The sequence below is a fragment of the Cyprinodon tularosa genome, unplaced genomic scaffold (genome assembly GCF_016077235.1).
Source record: "Cyprinodon tularosa strain WSP-4 unplaced genomic scaffold, ASM1607723v1 ctg554, whole genome shotgun sequence".
NCBI classification, from domain to species: Eukaryota; Metazoa; Chordata; class Actinopteri; order Cyprinodontiformes; family Cyprinodontidae; genus Cyprinodon; species Cyprinodon tularosa.
The window spans coordinates 71,511-89,487 of NW_024039290.1; the positions used below are offsets into that span (position 1 = coordinate 71,511).

At 41.2% G+C, this 17,977-nt stretch overlaps 1 protein-coding gene across 1 annotated transcript; it reads left to right on the top strand.

The window, feature by feature from the left end:
- Positions 1-301: 301 nt before the first annotated feature.
- On the top strand, positions 302-17,534 carry si:ch211-14c7.2. Its single transcript, XM_038305294.1, has 6 exons — positions 302-478; positions 2,035-4,599; positions 6,390-6,538; positions 10,838-10,959; positions 15,647-15,761; positions 16,691-17,534. The coding sequence occupies exons 2-6, from the start codon at positions 2,547-2,549 to the stop codon at positions 16,811-16,813; spliced, it is 2,562 nt and encodes an 853-aa protein (XP_038161222.1). The 5' UTR covers positions 302-478; positions 2,035-2,546; the 3' UTR covers positions 16,814-17,534.
- The last annotated feature ends 443 nt before the right edge of the window (positions 17,535-17,977 follow it).

The following is a 17,977-nucleotide window of genomic DNA, read 5'->3' on the forward strand; positions in this document are numbered from 1 at the left end:
GTTCTCTGCGGCATTAATAACCCGCCATACACTTCCGCTGGTCTCACTACTCTCTGCTTCAGTGAGGCACGAATCGCGCCTCCCATCAGTGAGTGGGCTGCCCTCCGTCATCCTGCTGGCTGAGCACACTGGAGCAGACCCACCGACTGCGCAAAGAAGCGTCGATGCGCCTCGCAGAGTCGCGACGTATGAAGAGATGCGTAACGGCCGCAGGAAGACCGGTCCTCCGGGTGTTTCTGCTCTGCGAGCAGACAGAAGCGGACTGAAGGCTGCTTTGGATGCAGACAGAAGCGGACTGAAGGCTGCTTTGGATGATTCTGGAGCGTCATTGGCGCAGGCCGACTGACATGATGCGGCTGATCCCAGTTCAGGATGCTCCCAAAGCTTCCTCTGCAAACAATGAAGATGTGGAAGGACATTGAAGAAAGGACACATCATTTCAATTCTGGACTGAAAACACTATAAGCCATCACATCAGGTAAGGATCTACAATCAATCAGCTCTCGTATCCATGAGGTGATTGTGGTTGGGGGGGCTCTGCTGGTGTCTTTAAACGTGGTTCATCTTTATTACAGCAGCACATCCTTCTGATATGATCAGACACACTGTAGCCAACACCTACCTTTGTCCCTGCTGCTGCATGTTAGGCTGGCTGGGAATTGAAAAATAAAGGCGATAAAATCTAGATTATACACGTCTGCTGATCTTTGGTAGCTGATGTCACAGCTGGTCATGATGGCACCAGGTTGCGCAAAGTGTAAAAGCATATTTCCCCCCTTTAAAATGGCCTATCTTTCATGAACTCAGAAAATTAAAAAAAATAATAATAGATTGGCTTGTAAAAACACCAATTTGACCTTTTTTTTGCACATTTTCCCCTAACAAAATCCCAAATGCGTTCTAATTTAACAGTCCAACACAAAAGGCAAAGTGCAACTAAAAGGTTATATGCCGATTGCATTCAGAAGTCCAATAAGCTAATTAGGAGAGCTGCTCAAGGTGCAATTAAACAATAATCCAGGTTTAAGGTTCCTAAGAGAACCTTGGAGAAGATCCACCATGAATACCAAGGGACACAGCAGACAGAAAGTTGTGAAGATGTGCAAAGCAGGGCTGGGCTAGAAAACAATATCCTAAGCTGTAAACAAATGGGAAAGGTAGGGTACGACCACAAATGAACTCACATTTGCAGTAGAATTTTATTCCAGAAGCACCTTGGAATCCACAGAGGAGCTACTGAAATACACAGCTGAGCTCTGTTCAGATGAGACCAAAACTGACGTGTAAATTAATCAGTCAACTTTATTTATATGTAACACATATTTTGCAGGTAGAATAAGAAATAAAGTAGTAAAAAATCAGAGTAGTAAAAGGTGAGTGAAAAAACAAACATTGCCAATCATTCTAAAAAGAGAATTCCCACGGTGAAACATGGGGGTGGCAGTATTATGCTGCGGGGATGTGTTTAAAAAGATGGAGGAGTGGAGTTAATTACAGGATAAACTTAAAGGAAATGTGTTGAGGTTCAGCTTCCAGCAGGACAATGGAACCTTAAATCAACCACACTATATATAGTTATATATAGTTTTATAGGGATTTAAATGATCCAGCTGCAGCCGGATCATTTAAATCAAAGCTCATCCTACTGAAGTCCAAGATGAAATCCAGTTCAGCTTTTGTGGCAAAGCTTGACATTCCTGTTCCCGGATGACCCCCACCTAATCTTACTGATCTGGAACCTTTTAGCTTGTGAGGAAAAAAAACAGGTTGTAAATATAAAAAAAGTAGAGGCATCAATTTTTTTTATGGTCTCAGTGTGTCGAAATATAGAAAAAAAGTTAATGCTTTATGAGCACTCAAAAAAAGTGATACAAAATTACATTTTGTTCAGTTCTCCTGTTAATTAATCCTTTGACTTCTTTGTTTTTTTAGCAGATCATTTTGTAAAGAAAAAATAATAATGTTATTGTTAAAAGGGCTTTTCTTTCTTCTTATATTAATCTTAAATGTCTGTTTTGTCCTGCTCCGCTGCAGCATTGTCACTTTGACATCCCAGTCAGCCTGAGAGACGCGAGTCCAGCTGACAGTGAATCCAGCAAGGCAGAGAAGACAGCGTCACAGAGCATCAGAGTGGAAGAAAACAAAATCCTCATTACCTTCACTCTTATCAGCTCTGTCAGCAGGACATGTGACCCGCTTTTTCCTCTATTTTTGCTCAAAGACTTTCCGGCCCGGAGATTTTCTCTTTTTTTTTTTTTATCAAGAAATTGCTACCTGCTAAAATGTGAGATTAAAAAGATCAGCTCATTCGTTTGGTTTTATTGTGAGAATTTCTGAAAGGGATATTTTTCACAATAACTTCAGCTATTTCACCATGCACAGAGTACTTTGTCAGTTATTGTCCTGCTGCATTAGAGCTGCCAAGCTCTGAATTAAGAATAGATCCCTGAGAGCGGCAGCGTTCCTTCTCACAAATGAGAATTCAGCTCAACCTGACAGGCTGCATTTTAATAAAGCACTGGCACAGAAATCACCATAAAACTTAGATGAGGCCGACGACGGGCACCATGCTCCAGCAGAACAACAACAACAACTACCCCTGCCTGAACATGTCAGACTGCCCCCAGGAGATGCTCCAGAAGGTCTCCAGAGCCTCGCTGCCCTTCCCCAGCAGAGTGGAGCTGGGCCTGGGAGACCTCCCTCTTATTCGTGGCCTTCGAGCGTGGGCTCTGTGCTCCAAGAACCGCCGCAAGGCCGGCGGTCTGCTGGGGGGAGGTAAACCCCCCACAGCTCCCCCTCTGGCTAGAGGGACCTCGATGTCCTGCCCCAGGCCTGCAGACGTGTACCTGAGCGGCTATGGACTGCCCCTGGGACTTGACGCCAGACAGGCCGGAATTGGAGCTTTGGTCACGGTGGCTACTCTGAAGACCTCAGAGGGCAGCGGGAAAACACAGACTCAATGCCTCTTCCTCCGAACGGAGAAAGGGAGCTGTTTATACTCTACTGCCAAGCCCAGTTCCGGTGCATCTCCCAGCATGGTTGGTGAATGGCTGAGAGGAAAGAGAGGAGGTGGAGAGGGAGGAGGAGGAGCAGACCCTCCGTCTGCAGAGGCTGGAGCAAACAGGGTCAGGGTGCGATCAGGCAGGCGGTGGAGGAAGTCCGGTAACACAGCTGGCCGGGAGAGGAAGGCAGTGAGCAGAGAGCGGCAGCAGAGGAGCTGCAAGAGGATTGAACCCAGAGAAGTAAAGCAGGAAGAGCAAGACAAAGGACGCCTGGATGGTAAACAGTTTCCCTGCCTGCAGCTGGATAACAGCAGAGGAGGAGGATGCAACAGTGTTTCCCCTAAAACCTGCACTCCAAAGAGTAGCTGGGATGAGTGCGACGGAGGTGAAAGCCCAGCAAGAGGAGCTGGAAATGAACTGAGCATTCAGGAGGAAGGAGCAACAAGGGAGAGACAAAGGAATGATGAGGACGGAGGAGTTTCAAATGCTGTTTTGGATGCATCAAACCCAGACCGAAACAGAAACACCAACAGGACCTCTGATGATCAAGAAATAAGACGAGGTGAAGGAGTGGAGGAGCTGAAGGCCCTAACGTCTCTCCTGCCGGGTGACTTAACGAGGAGAGATGAGGAGGCAAACAATGGCATGTCCGGGACGCATGAGAGCAGCAGGGAGTTCATGGTGACACCGAGTCACAGGAAGCCTGAAAATGAAACAAAGCAAGAAACAGAACAAGAAACCAACAAAGAAATGGAGTGTCCTCCTCTAGTCTTTATTACCCAAACAAAAGAGTCCTCCCATCCTGCAGAGGGCAGCGTCTGCAGTACGGATCAGGACACTTTCTGGGTTTATGCCAATCAAAACCAGCTTAAAGTTGAACTTGGCCCAGAAGGAGAAGATAAGTGTGCGGTTGAAGAAGAAACAAATATTTGCAACCTTCAGCCTCTAAAGCCAAACTCTGCAGCTGATGAGAGCAACACTGTGAACAAGGAAACCACAGGAAACAACAGCCAACAGGAGGAGAAAGGAATTTTGTGTTCGCCTGTCAGACAGAGAGATCTCTCTGTCTATGAAAGCTTGGAGGGAAGGATTGGGAATCTAGAGGAGGAGTGCACCTGCAGCAAGCTGCATGATGGAAGCAGGGATGAAGAAGAGCAGAGGAGCAGGGCTTCAGCGGACAACTGCAGCCTAGCGTCCCAGGAGCCAGGCAGGAAAAAAGAGGGCGACACTTCAACGTGTGTGGAAACAAATGGGCAGAAACCCACAGTGGTCTGTAATGGTGCTGATCCCCCCACCTCTAATCCTGCCCCTTCTCTGGCATCCATGGTAACCGGCCTGCCATGTCTGGAGGTGGAGGCGGAGAAAGAGGAGGTAGTAGGGCATGGAGGAGGAGGACATAAACAGAGTAGGAGTCCAAGGGGAGAGCTGGAGGAGAAAGCTGAGGAGGTGAGGAGCTCCACCGTGGCCACTGAGGAAGGGAGGAATGAGGAGGAGGAGGATGAGTTTGGAGTCTTCATGCAGGCAGAGGGTGAAGCAGCCTGGAGCGAGGGGGTTAACATGTCTGCCTCTGTGCCTTGTAGAAGCAGAGGGAGTACTGGTGAGTCCCAGCTTTGGTATTTTATCACTTCTCACTCTGTCTTGTCTATTTTTCATCCTTCAAATCATTATGATTTTCTCCTTCCTGTTTTCCACCAACTAGATCAACCCTTTCTATCAAGGCTGTCAGGCACACATTCATAGAAAGACTCTATGTTGTGCAGGAATTACCAGCAGGTTTAGAGTATTAGAGTGATTTGAACCTTTTCTGATCTCTCAGGAATGCAGCAGCATTTAGTTTTCAAATGAAGTCTGGCTGTGATTTGCTTTGTTGTTGTACATTACATTCTTCCCCTTCCAGAGCTCTGACATTTGTTTTTTAATAAGAGCAAAGTCAGCATGAAGCTGCTTAAGTAAAAAAGTAAGTACCCGTTATGCTTCAGTAGGTTTTAGAGCCCCTCCATTAGCAGCATTAATTGTCAGTATTTATTTTTTTTGTTAGAAGACATCATAGTTATCTAATGCAAAAAGCTACGTATTACCCGTTTCTGGCATTTTAACAATCCTGGACTGGTCAGCTGTGCAACTTTATTAAAACCAGCAGCATAGTGGCTTTAGATGCAAAAGATGTTGAACGGGCAAACACTTCCAATCTGGATAACCAGCACTCTCAAGGTTATTCTTCAAGGTTCTTCATAAGTTTAACTAGATTAACACATTTTGAAGGAAAAACTTCCCCTCGTTAAGTTCATAAAGAACCTTGGAGTGCTGGTTATCTAATTTTTTGCATTGCACCACAACTGTTCACCCATCTATTCCTCCATTGTTGATAACTTTTAATGTAAATACCACTTTGTTGTTGCACTCTCCCTATAACTGATATCAAGCTATCAAGGAAGTTAGCTGAAGCTAAGGCGCTTGGTGTGTCGCTTTTAATGGGAAAGTAGAGGATCATAGTATTTGGTTGTTACCTGAAGAAATCGGTCAGATGTAGCACATAGCTCCTTATTTGCTTTCTTCTGAAGTTGGAATGAACTAGTTGGAATGATGTAATCTCCAAGGTGAATGCATAAGAAAGAAGGAACGTATTGTTGATTCAAATGGCACCCTTCTTGATTGAGGAATTCGGGTATCATGACTTTCCGACTCATATTTCCAACATTTGGCGGCTTTCCATTTCAAATTTACAACCTGGAAGTCGGGAATTTTGTATTCCGAGTCCAAATGGAATGCCCCGCTGTAATGAGGTTAAATAATGTCTATTTAAATCACAGAAACCTTCACAAAAAAATAGCTTCCACCTTTGTTTTATAGTCCAGTAAAAGCATAATATAATCCATAAAACACAAGATTTGTTGATTAATATAAATTTAGTTTCTACTATTAACATAAGTAATATTTGTTTTTAGAAAGCACTTTCAGAGCAGATATATTATTCTCGTCTGTCCTGACCTGGATTTTTGGCAGGCTACTCCCCCTCACTACATGTTATTAATCTTTCAGAGTTGGGCTGATGGAGGGGGAGGAGAAAAGGGGAGCCGAGAACTCTAAGCTCCTGTTAGCCTCAGGTTATTGGGCCATGAGAGAAGGAGACATTCACACAGATGAAGTGTCAGGTGGATTCTTCATGCAGCGTCTGAGCCAGGGAGGAAAGGCAGGGCTGCAGGAATCAAAGGGACAAACTGAATTCAACCAAATTGGACTCTGAGGGGAAAAGGACAAATAGAAAGCAGGCAACATAAAAACACAGTGAGAGATTGATTCATCAAGAACTAATTTATTGGGGATAATAACAGTATAATTAATTACTTAAAGATATACAATCATTTGTTCATCTGTATTCACAAACAGGAATTGGAAAGCATTCGAATAATGGAGAGGACGACTGGACAGCTTTCCCTCAGGACCCGACGGATGAAAGCAGGGATGCTGTGAAACAGTGGTGGCCGGCCAGCGCGGTGGAGGCGTGGAGAGACGGATCTCCAGCCAATCACAGTCTGGTACGCTTCTGGCTTTAGTTCGGTTGGTTAACATTAACAAATCATTCTTTTGTTATAGCTTGCTTTAGAGCAGAGGTCATGAATAAGCGGACCAGAGTCCTGATCCAGACCTTAATTCGGACCCAATCTGATTTAAAACATTAATAAATTACCGCATGTTTTTTGACGGCAGTGTCTAACTTCAGTTGCACCGCTTCTCCTGTTTGTACGATAAAGCCCTCCAGTGTTTCCGGGACCAGGCTACATGTGATAAAAATTAGCCAATGAGCTGCTGTCAGTCTGGGTTGCTGCTGCTGCTGCTACTTTGAGACACAGCAGACAAACCTGTGGCAAGCCGGGCGATGGGAAAGAAGGAGAAGATGATGAGAAAAAGCAGAGAAAGTGTGGACTGCTGGAAGAACTGCAGTGAACTGGTAAAAGAAAAGTGAAATGGTGTGCTCAAAGATCACCCTGTACATTTTGAGTATGTTTGGTTCAACCTGCTGCTGTGAAGCAGGATTCTCCATCATGAACATAGTCAACAATAAATATGGATCCACGCTCCAAATGAGCACCTTGATATGTGCTTTAGAATGGCTTTGTCTCCATTCAAACCCAGGTTTAAAGCCTTGGAGGTCAACGTAAAGACAACTTCTCTCATTAAGCCAGGAAAAAAAAGAAAATAACAAACAGTTGGTTCAGGTGTTGATCAGGAAATTGTCTATATACCAAACTGAACGATTGTTGTTCTCTACTTCAAAAAAAACTGTACATTTAAAAATCAAAAAATGTTCTTTCTTTTTTTTTCTATATCTTTTTATTTAAAAAGTTATTTAAAACACCTCATTTTATTTCAGTGTTAAATGCTGTTTAAAGTAACGGATTATAAGTAAAAACGTCTCCGGACCTTTACTGGTTTTCGATTTTCTTTATTCAGACCCCGCTGATTTTTAATTGATCACCCCTGCTTTAGAGCGTTTCTATTTTATTACATCAGCTTTATTGTCTTTATCTTCCTGCTTAGAAGGGTTCTGATATGAAATATAAACGGTCCCTTAAACATTTTGGCTAAAGTTTAGATGTTTTTGTTCTACAGGGCCTGTTTTAGAAGACTAAAATTGACTTGTTAAGGCGTAGGGTCGTTAAACCCTACAACAACCTGGACACAAGCTGTTTGGGTGTCATGCCTTCAGGTCGGCGCTACAGAGCGCTGTTAACAGGGTGTCATCCTAATGAACACTTAATAGCTGAAGCCTCAGGTCAATGCCGTACATATTTACACCATTTTTGCCATTTCTACCTCTTAACATAGAATATTTTTCTAGTTATATATTTATTGTTAAAATGTCTAAGCACATTGGAAGCAAAGAAGCTGATTTTGATGTGTTTGTAGCTTCAACCCTTTTCAACTGTGAAATGATCCAGAAATATCCAAGCTGTTAGCTGAGAACATAACCTTCCTTGGTCACATGTTTTCTCTTTAGTTAATCTGGTTGTTGTTCTCCAATCTCATCTCATCATTACATTTCAAGGTCATTTCTTTAGTTGATGTTTTGGATAAAGTTCCGAATGAGCAGTTCTCTGCTCAGTGACTGATTAACAGAATATGCAGATAAATAAAACAGGCGGTAACAGATTACCACCAGATTTATTCCCCTGGTTTTCCGCATCGGTTTAGATATAACATAAAGTAGGTCATCATTTTTAAGATGCAGGAAAGTTATAATTTTCTGATATCTACATGTTTAACAAATGTAAAAAATCTGAAAAGTGTGGCCTGCATTTGCTTTTCAGACCATCAGGTTTAATACTTTACAAAACTCCTAACTACTATATCTCGACCAGCTTTAATCATCTAAAGACTAAAATCGCTGCAAATTCTTCTTCTTACAGATCTGAAGCTCAGTCAGATCAAATAAAGAGCTTCTGTGAATATAAATAATAATGTTTTAACAGGGGTTAAAACAGGGTCTTAACAAGTTGGATTTCTATTTGGACCTACTGGGCCATTCTAGCACATAAGCATGCTTTTATTAAAACCACAAGGGTCGCACTCTAGTCCTTTAGATGTGCCTGTGCTGCAAACGATGGTGTCTCTGGACCAGTTACAGCAGGGGGGCAAGATATATATATATTTTTTTTTGGTTGAGACAAGGGACAAGGGAATAACAAACACATGTACACAAAAAAAGAGGGAAAGCATCGTTTAGTATATTAGGTAAGTCACAAAACCAAGGTTGCAGGCCACTGATCTGACAGATGAAAACTGTAAATTATATCTCAATAAGAGTAAAGCTTAAGGCTGACTGTAATATTTCAATAATTCTTGCTATATTGTAAAGACGAAATATTAAAGATATATCGGAGGGTGTTCTTTTTCCAGGTGGATCATCAAAATGATTGGTGCTCCTGATTGTCAATCATTCTGGTAATATGTTTACGTAAGGCTGTCCTACGTGCTCGTCCCCATTTTCACTTAACAGTGGTGACTCTGACAGAGTGGTGCATAGCAATGCAAACAGAACATTTTAAACAGAGCGTGAATGAGGAGAAATGGGCTTGTGCACGCTCTCGCACGCATTTAATAAGAATTTCCTGTTGAGAGCAGGTACAGGGTTTTGCACTTGAGTTTTTTTTTTTCTAAAGAAGGAGAGAGCGGGTCTTTTCAAAAATTCATGAAAATCCTCCCTATATCTTTAAATCGGTCCAAGAGATAAATCAGGTACACTCTTATAAACATTCCAAAGAAGTTAAAAAACAATCCACTGGACTTTGTTTCCAAGTTTGGAGATGTTTTGCTTCCCATCCAGGAAGCCTTTTCAATTCAAAATGTCAGAAATAGCGTTGAGTTTGAGGCTTTATAGAGTGGACCAAAAACAAAGCCTTGTTTTCGCTTAGAAATCATGCAAATTGAACTGGATGAATGGGTCCGCCCATTTGGAATGGGGGTGGTTTGGGTTCTTTTCACCAATACCTTTTTATGTCTCTGAACGGGGGGCCGTTAGGGGGAATTGTTGGCCTGGCTGAACAGGGGAGATGTTCTGTTCCCCTGTAAGGAGGAGGGGGCTGAGATGATAGCGGGAAGGAATCAACTAAGACAAAACAAGGCTTGTTTTTGGTCCACTCTATAAAGCCTCAAACTCAACGCTATTTCTGACATTTTGAATTGAAAAAGCTTCCTGGATGGGAAGCGAAACCTAAAAACCAAAGTCCAGTGGATTGTTTTTTAACTTTTAACTTTTTTTGGAATAACTTTGACCTGGATGACTGAGAATCTTGACCAGCATATGTTTGGTGTTAAACTACATAAACGAATCTAGAAAATTACAAAAAAGTTCCTCAAATAAATGTATCTGCTCTTAATTTGAGCAGTTACGTAAAGGAATAATTATTTTTGCCTCTAAAATAAGATAATGGGTGGGGTTTATTTTTCTTATTTTAAATGTAAATCATCTTATTTGATGTATAAAATGTCTGGCCAACCTACCCAAATGAAAAGAAATATTCAGGTAATAAAAAAAAACATACTTGCAGTGTATGCTTTTCATACGGGGGCCACAACAGGGGCCAGGATCACTTCTACATAGGCACTGGCCCCTGTCTGCTCCTGTCTAGAACCTCTCATGGCTTCATCATAACTGAATCTAATCATTAGTTCAATGGCAGGAGTTTTTGTTACAGGCTGAGCAGAAACTGTGTGTTGAACCAGGCACAGATTTAAACACTGGTTTTCATTTTCAGATCTTCATAAGTTGGGATATTGCCTTAAACTTCTTCAAAACTTCCTCCCTAATCTATTAATGTTTGGAGTAAAATGAATTATGATTGGGCTCATTTGCAGGGAACTTGTTAGGATTTAAATTTTGAGCAAAACTTCATTACACTAAGTTTAGTTGATGTTTTGTTTTAAATCTATGAAAGCAGAACGTAGAAGAAATCTTTTCATCCACATATCCGTCTAATAGCAGTCATCTTTGCCTTCCCTACAGCAGCACAGCTCCTCACAGTGCCCAGCATGACGAGTGTTTTTAGGTTAACAACTTTTCTGGGTTTTGCACAGCAGCATGATTTACTTTTAGAACAGTCATAAAAGATGGAAGACAAAGCTGCAGTGGAAAAGTCTCAGTGGACATTAAACACAGTCAGAGCAAAGATGCAAATGAAAAAGGGCATTTTTATTGCTGCAGGGAGAAGGGGGGTGGTTTTAGATTAGATATTTTAAATACTTCTTTACATGTGAAGTATTTACATAAGATGTGATAAATAGCTTAACAAGATGCACAGTTTTGAGGTTTTGAGGTTTCTTTGTCTCTCCTGCAGGCGGCTGTCTTTGCTGATGCATTCCCCTCGCTGCCTAGTTGTTCTCCAGGTGACTCCTGTGACCTGGAAGCTGTTCCCACACTGACACGGCTCCTCCGGGACGAGGCCAGACAGGAGCAGGGGTAGGTGATCCATCCCAACCAGGATGTGCTGCTAAACCCGGGCAGATACTGTATGATATTTTCAGTCGTTGTACTCAGCTGCAGCTCATACTGTACGACTAAACCGTAGGGTTTAAAAGTTCACTGCTCACAATGTGCCAAAAACCTGCCCAAAAACCACATGTTGGAATCAGTGCTGAGAGATGCCCCTGATTGGACTCGTCAATCTGGAAGAAGAAGAAGAACTACCTTGTTTGCACATGTGCAGTGCTCAAGGTTCCGGCAATTCTGCTCGTAGCTGCTTTAACTGCAGGTTACAGGAAGAAAATTACCCTCTTTCTGATGTCAAAAGTAAAGAAAATGTTTGATCTCTTTCCACAAAAAATAATGCAACTGTTTTTGGCATCGACTTAATCATATTTATTTATTTTAACACAATTGCTTCATGTCAATGTCCAACTGCTCGTTAACACTTAATTTCTAAGCAGCCAATCACATGGCGGCAACTCAGTGCATTTAGGCATGTAGACATGGTCAAGACAATCTCCTGCAGTTCAAACCGAGCATCAGTATGGCAAAGAAAGGTGATTTGAGTGACTTTGAACGTGGCATGATTGTTGGTGCCATAAGGGCTGGTCTGAGTATTTCAGAAACTGCTGATCTACTGGGATTTTCACGCACAACCATCTCTAGGGTTTACAGAGAATGGTCCGAAAAAGAAAAAACATCCAGTGAGCGGCAGTTCTGTGGGCAGAAATGCCTTGTTGATGCCAGAGGTCAGAGGAGAATGGCCGGACTGGTTCGAGCTGATAGAAGGGCAACAGTGACTCAAATAACCACCCGTTACAACCAAGGTGGGCAGAAGAGCATCTCTGAACTCACAGTACGTCGAACTTTGAGGCAGATGGGCTACAGCAGCAGAAGACCACACCGGGTGCCACTCCTTTCAGCTAAGAACAGGAAACTGAGGCTACAATTTGCACAAGCTCATCGAAATTGGACAATAGAAGATTGGAAAAACGTTGCCTGGTCTGATGAGTCTCGTTTTCTGCTGCGACATTCGGATGGTAGGGTCAGAATTTGGCGTCTACAACATGAAAGCATGGATCCATCCTGCCTTGTATCAACGGTTCAGGCTGGTGGTGGTGGTGTCATGGTGTGGGGAATATTTTCTTGATACTCTTTGGGCCCCTTGGTACCAATTGAGCATCGTTGCAACGCCACAGCCTACCTGAGTATTGTTGCTGACCATGTCCATCCCTTTATGACCACAATGTACCCAACTTCTGATGGCTACTTTCAGCAGGATAATGCGCCATGTCATAAAGCTGGAATCATCTCAGACTGGTTTCTTGAACATCACAATGAGTTCACTGTACTCAAATGGCCTCCACAGTCACCAGATCTCAATCCAATAGAGCATCTTTGGGATGTGGTGGAACGGGAGATTCGCATCATGGATGTGCAGCCGACAAATCTGTGGCAACTGTGTGATGCCATCATGTCAATATGGACCAAACTCCCTGAGGAATGCTTCCAGCACCTTGTTGAATCTATGCCACGAACAATTGAGGCAGTTCTGAAGGGGGTCCAACCCGTTACTTGCATGGGGTACCTAATAAAGTGGCCGGTGAGTGTATGATTAAGTAAATGCCAAAAATGGTTGCATTATTATGTTGACATGCTGCAAACATCTTGTTTTAATTTATGGGTTATAGATAAAGTTTTAATGCCTTCTGTTTAATTTTTGTATAACGATGCTCTTCATGTCTTAGAATTTTTGTCCAATTGAATTTGATTAAATGTCTAAAGATCTGGCTTCATCTACATAAATATGGAATAACTTCTAAAAACAAATGTATAATTAAAATGGAATAATAATTTAAAATTGCTAAAACTGTTTTTTGTGCTTTTAGATAATTCCCTTTCCTACAAATCTTTTTGTAAAAGGGAGATCAAGGATGTATTTTGACATCTTATATAAAGCCATGTAATTAAATGATTTAGTATTTCAATTTTAAATTTAGAAATATTGCTTTTTCTTATCTGTGTATGAAATAAAATCTACTGCTGAATTTAATCTTTATAATTTTCAGTCTGATCAAAATGATTGAACTTCTACTTTTTTTCTCTGATCTGATTTTGTTTTAACATGCTAAGAAAATTGGACAACAATTCTTGCAAATCTGGAAACATGAGCTTAAATCTGATTTAATACAATAAAACCTGTTGACTTGTCAGCATGCAAAGTTTCTTCCTGATGACTATTATTTTATAAAAATAAAAAAAAGGGGAGGGGGGGGGACAGGGAAAACTCAATTAAAGCTACAGTGTGTAATAATTACAGGCATATAAATTCAGAAATTTAATATATTTTACATAACTATGTTATTTATCATCACCTATGAGCTCAGCCTTTTAACCATAACATTTGCGTTGCCTTAGAATTCGTTATTTATAATTACATAGGAGCGGGTCTCGCAGCCATGGAGGCTGACATCTTTGCGCTACGGCAGCGCAGAGGCAACAAACTAGCGATTGCGAGATCTCCCATGACGCTCGAAAATAACTACGGCAAGTTGAGAGAGATGAACTGAGACGGTACTGAACAGTAGATGGCAGTATTATGCCTGAGAAGCGTTTAGTCTGCCTGAAACCAAAGAAGAAGAAGAAGCAGGTATACTGCGCTTCAGTAACAAGAAAGGTGAACAAGGCGGCAGGCGTGAGTGACTTTGCAAACTGTTTGGCACTGTGTGGCCAAACATCAGACGAATGGAGGATCATGCCTACTCTGTATCACAACGAAAAGCGGCGGACACCGAACCCCCGTCATCTAAGAAGCGGAAACACGACGAGAATAAACGCAAGAGTGACAAGAAACGACAAAAAACACGGATCAACATTGGCACGGCATTTACACGATGGAAGTCACTGATGGAGGAAAAAGGTTTTCAAAGTGACGCTCAAGTTGCCAGTTTTCTCTTGGACAGGTAATTAATCCTATACACACAATTGTCTAATATCACTGCAGTTTTTGGAGTACAGGATGCTCAGACCTGTCTAAAACAATAACATGCTGCGTGATGATGCTGTTACTCTCCAGTATACTTATTCAGCAACGTCCCTGACGTTTCACAGGTAATGATTCAGTAATTTTCTGTAAAATAATTTTCTGGATATATACCTCGGTTACTTCTCTCCGGCTCCTTTGGAGATCTTCAAGCCTTTCCTCCTCTGCTCTCACCCCGCTGGCTCCCCTCTCTCGCCTGGCCCCAGCTGCACGCTCACCCCGGCCTCTCTGCCCTCTTCCTTTCCCTCTTCCTTGCCTTGTAACCCCCGTGCCACAAACAAGACTTGGACTCTGTAAACGGGGAATATATATTCTTCCAGCGAACACAATCTCGCTGTTAAACTAATGACTACAATTACTTCGTCTGTTTATATCACCATGCAAAGCAGCTCACCAAAACGTCACAACGACGTAGAAAAAATAACGGGTATATTTATTATCTTAAGTCTACATGAAATCTATACCCTACACAGACTAATGAAATACTATCTGTAAAATTATCTATGTAAACAAACCTCATCACTTGAGAAGGTAGGTGATGCGGACGTCGTGGAAGACATTTTGTCCCGTAACGCTCGCCGTACTGTTGGGGGGGAGAAGCGGTGGGGGGGAGACGTTCATGTTGCTGCAGTCTGCAGTCTGACCACTAGATGTCGCTGAAAATTACACACTGTAGCTTTAAAGTTGTTGGAAAGGAGGCAGAATGTAGCCCCCGTGTGGTGAATTAGGTGAACTGCAGGATTCTTTAGAAATGGTTAAGATCTTTTAGGCCACATTCACACTGCTCTTTGCAGGGACCCAAATCAGTTCCTTTTTTTTTTTTTTTTTTTTTTTATACGCTCCAGGCCACTTGGCTATGTGGTCCTCAATCTGAGACCTATCTGATCTTTTCAAATGCAGCCTGTGTGAACGCCCAGGTCACATTCATCCGTCCTGAGCATCAGCAGCACTCAGCAAAGGTCCCTTTTCTGCATCTTGATATGCAGAATCAAGAAGAAAAACAACCAATCCAGACAATAATGCAGAGAGCAGTCTTTCTTTTTATTCTTCTTGATTGTGAAAGATTGTGTTGTTAATCTACTGCCTCAGTTTGGAAATTGAAATTAAAGATTGCTAGTTGGGCTTCAGCACTACCATCCATGTTTACTTCCGTAAACAGAGAGCACGCTCGCTGCTAGTTGCGTCATTATGTCCTCTAATACATGCGGGACAGTAAAGCTGTTAGTTAGGCTAACATGAACGACCACGCAAAACAATCGATTTCACACAAAAAAATCTGAATTGATCATTAAGGCCTGCAGCATGAATGTAGCTTTAGTTTCCATCAGACAAAGTAACCTGATGCCATTAATAAACCCCTAATCTTGAAATAAATTGGCTGATAGATGTTTAATATGACCAATGGAGTGTTTTAAATATTACTTTTGGAGGTAAAATATTAATCTTTATTATTATTTGCATGCTATCCTAACAGAACTTTGTTCATTAAACAGTAATTATATTAAATCCAAAAGTACATTATTAATCCCTAAGGGATATTAAATAAACTTTTACAAGATAAATTTTAAAAAGTAAACTTTGTAGGTCTCTTCATCACTGTTCATTCTGTCGATTTCATCTGTGTGTTTTTCTCTGAAGGCTTTTGGACTCTTTCCATGACTTGAACAAAATGATTGGCCAAAGCAACAGGAGATCCAACAGTGCGTCTCAGAACCTGCTTCTCAAAACTTTGCAGCTGCAGCAGCCACTTCCTGTGAGTAAAGAGCTGCCACTGCTCACACCAGATATCTGTGAGATATCAAAACAACACAATGAGTTCTGCCTGCATGTTGCAGTGCTTACCCTGCATCAGCTGTTTTTCTGCCTTTGCTCCTTGTGAAAAAAATGAAATATGTACTTTTTTCTGAACAAACTGGGTATGGGGCTGCATGGATTCTATGAAACCTGCAGCACATTTAAAACACCAACACTGTAGATTAATTATTACAGAACAAATCAGAGGCTACAGCAGATCAGGCCATAAAGCCGAAGGCTTGCATTGAAATAAATGCTCTACAGTCCAAAATTACATTTTCTTTTTTTTTTTCAAAAAAAATTTTTTTGTGCGTTTGTTTTTGGCAATTCATTTTCTTATTTAAATTATTGTTTAAGTTTTCGTTAAGCTGACTTATTATTGTTTTTATTTATTTGATTTTTTTTTCTCTCATTTTTGCATTGGTATAAATATAATAATACCAATGCTTATTTATCATATGTTTATACATATCTATTAAATATATGTATTCAGAATTTTTTTTTTGTCAAACATCTACAGTTAATTGCTTAGAGGACATGCTGTGCATTTTTATTAAGTGTATTAAGGTTTTTTTTAAAGACTGAAATAAATTGATAACCAGACACCACCATAGCAGTTGGGAAACAGAAGTTTTATTTTCCTTTTAGATGGTGCCTCAATTACATTTTTGTTTATAATTTTGTTTTTCTTATTAAATGTTAAGGACTATGTAAATGGTTGCATTTTGCTAACGGTTAAGTGACCAGTAAAGAAAGGTTGCTTAGTATATAAAAAAAAAAATCTTTCCGTTTTTCAAATGAATTTAGTTTATTTTTTTCTATAAATGTGAAAAGAAGGATGGTCGCCCCTTTTGGTCGCCTTATTTCTTCTTGTCCCTGTCTTCACAGGAAAGCAGACCTACTTCCTGGACGAGCAGCCGGCGTCTGTCCCCTGGCCTATCCTCGGCCAATCAGCACTCTGCTGCAAAGCGACGACTCTCCTACGACTACAACAGAAACGTCGTGGAGTGAGGCGGCCTCTTGTGCTGAGGATGGACCGCTGGTTTCTGTGCTTAACCTGAAGGACGGCAGGTTCCTGTGGAGCGTTTGTTTGATCTATTATCTTCCTTTACTCTGGTTTATTCAAGCCCAGCAGATAAGGAAGACAGTGAATATAAAATGGAGCGGCTGGTGTCGCCTGTGTTTCGGGAAAGTCGATGTCGACAGGAGGCATGTTCTTGTTTCTCACCTCTCCCACCTTTTCCTTCATCACCTCCCATCCTGAACTGAACACAGCAGATCCAAGGTCCTCGCCACCATGTTGAAAATGACAAGCAGGAATAGTAGTCATTCTCTGCAGAAGAAAATCATATTAAAGCAAAGCTGCTTTTTACTGTAGTCAACTTCTTTCTTCATGTGATATTAAAGCATTGTTAACAAAACCACTTCCTAGCTGCTATTTCCACTAATTGTGTTTTTAGTTGTTTTTCCACCGTTTTGGGAGCCCTGCATGCTTTCTAATCTGCTAAACTCTGAAAAATGGATTTAATCTGTTATGGCTCAGCCAGACCTGTTATGGATCTTAAAATTTTTGGTTATAAGAAGTGATTAAAGATGGAACTCGGTTTTCAATTTATGTTCTGATCAATCTGTTTAGATTCATTCAGTTTGGGTCTCTAATCAGCATACGGTCAAAGCTCTTTGTATATCTGATCCTGACCACTGGCTTTTTGTAGCCTTCGGCTAGAAGTGGATATTTGTCCCCTATTAATCTTATTTTGGGAAATGTTCTTGTTTTTTTTGTTGTTTTTTTTTTTATAGATGAAATTATTTTTATGGATCCAGTTTGCAGAATATAACCTGCCACTGTTTAATGCTTTGGAGGTTAGAGCCACTCCAGCAGCTTCATGCTGGCTTCTTTGATCCCGTTTTGATGTTTGCCTTTAAAAAAAAACCCAACTGACCAGAAACTATTTTCAATCCATTAAAAAAATATATTTTATACTACAAATAGAAACAATCAGCTTCACATAAAAACTAACTAAAAGTTGACTGAAGACTTAGAAGCTTTAATATCATTCATCAGAGGATTCAGGTCAAAGAATGTTCTATTTTCACCCTCTGTTGATTCGACACAATCCACTTTTGATTAAAAGCAGTTAATTAGATTTCATCTCATTTTGAAAAGAGATTAAA

Bases quoted from the DNA above. Each gene is read 5' to 3' on its own strand.
- si:ch211-14c7.2 (XM_038305294.1), top strand. From the start codon at position 2,547: ATGAGGCCGACGACGGGCACCATGCTCCAGCAGAACAACAACAACAAC. The intron at 10,960-15,646 runs GTAGGTGATCCA...TTTTCTCTGAAG, and splicing joins GAGGCCAGACAGGAGCAGGG to GCTTTTGGACTCTTTCCATG. The intron at 15,762-16,690 runs GTGAGTAAAGAG...CTGTCTTCACAG, and splicing joins AGCTGCAGCAGCCACTTCCT to GAAAGCAGACCTACTTCCTG.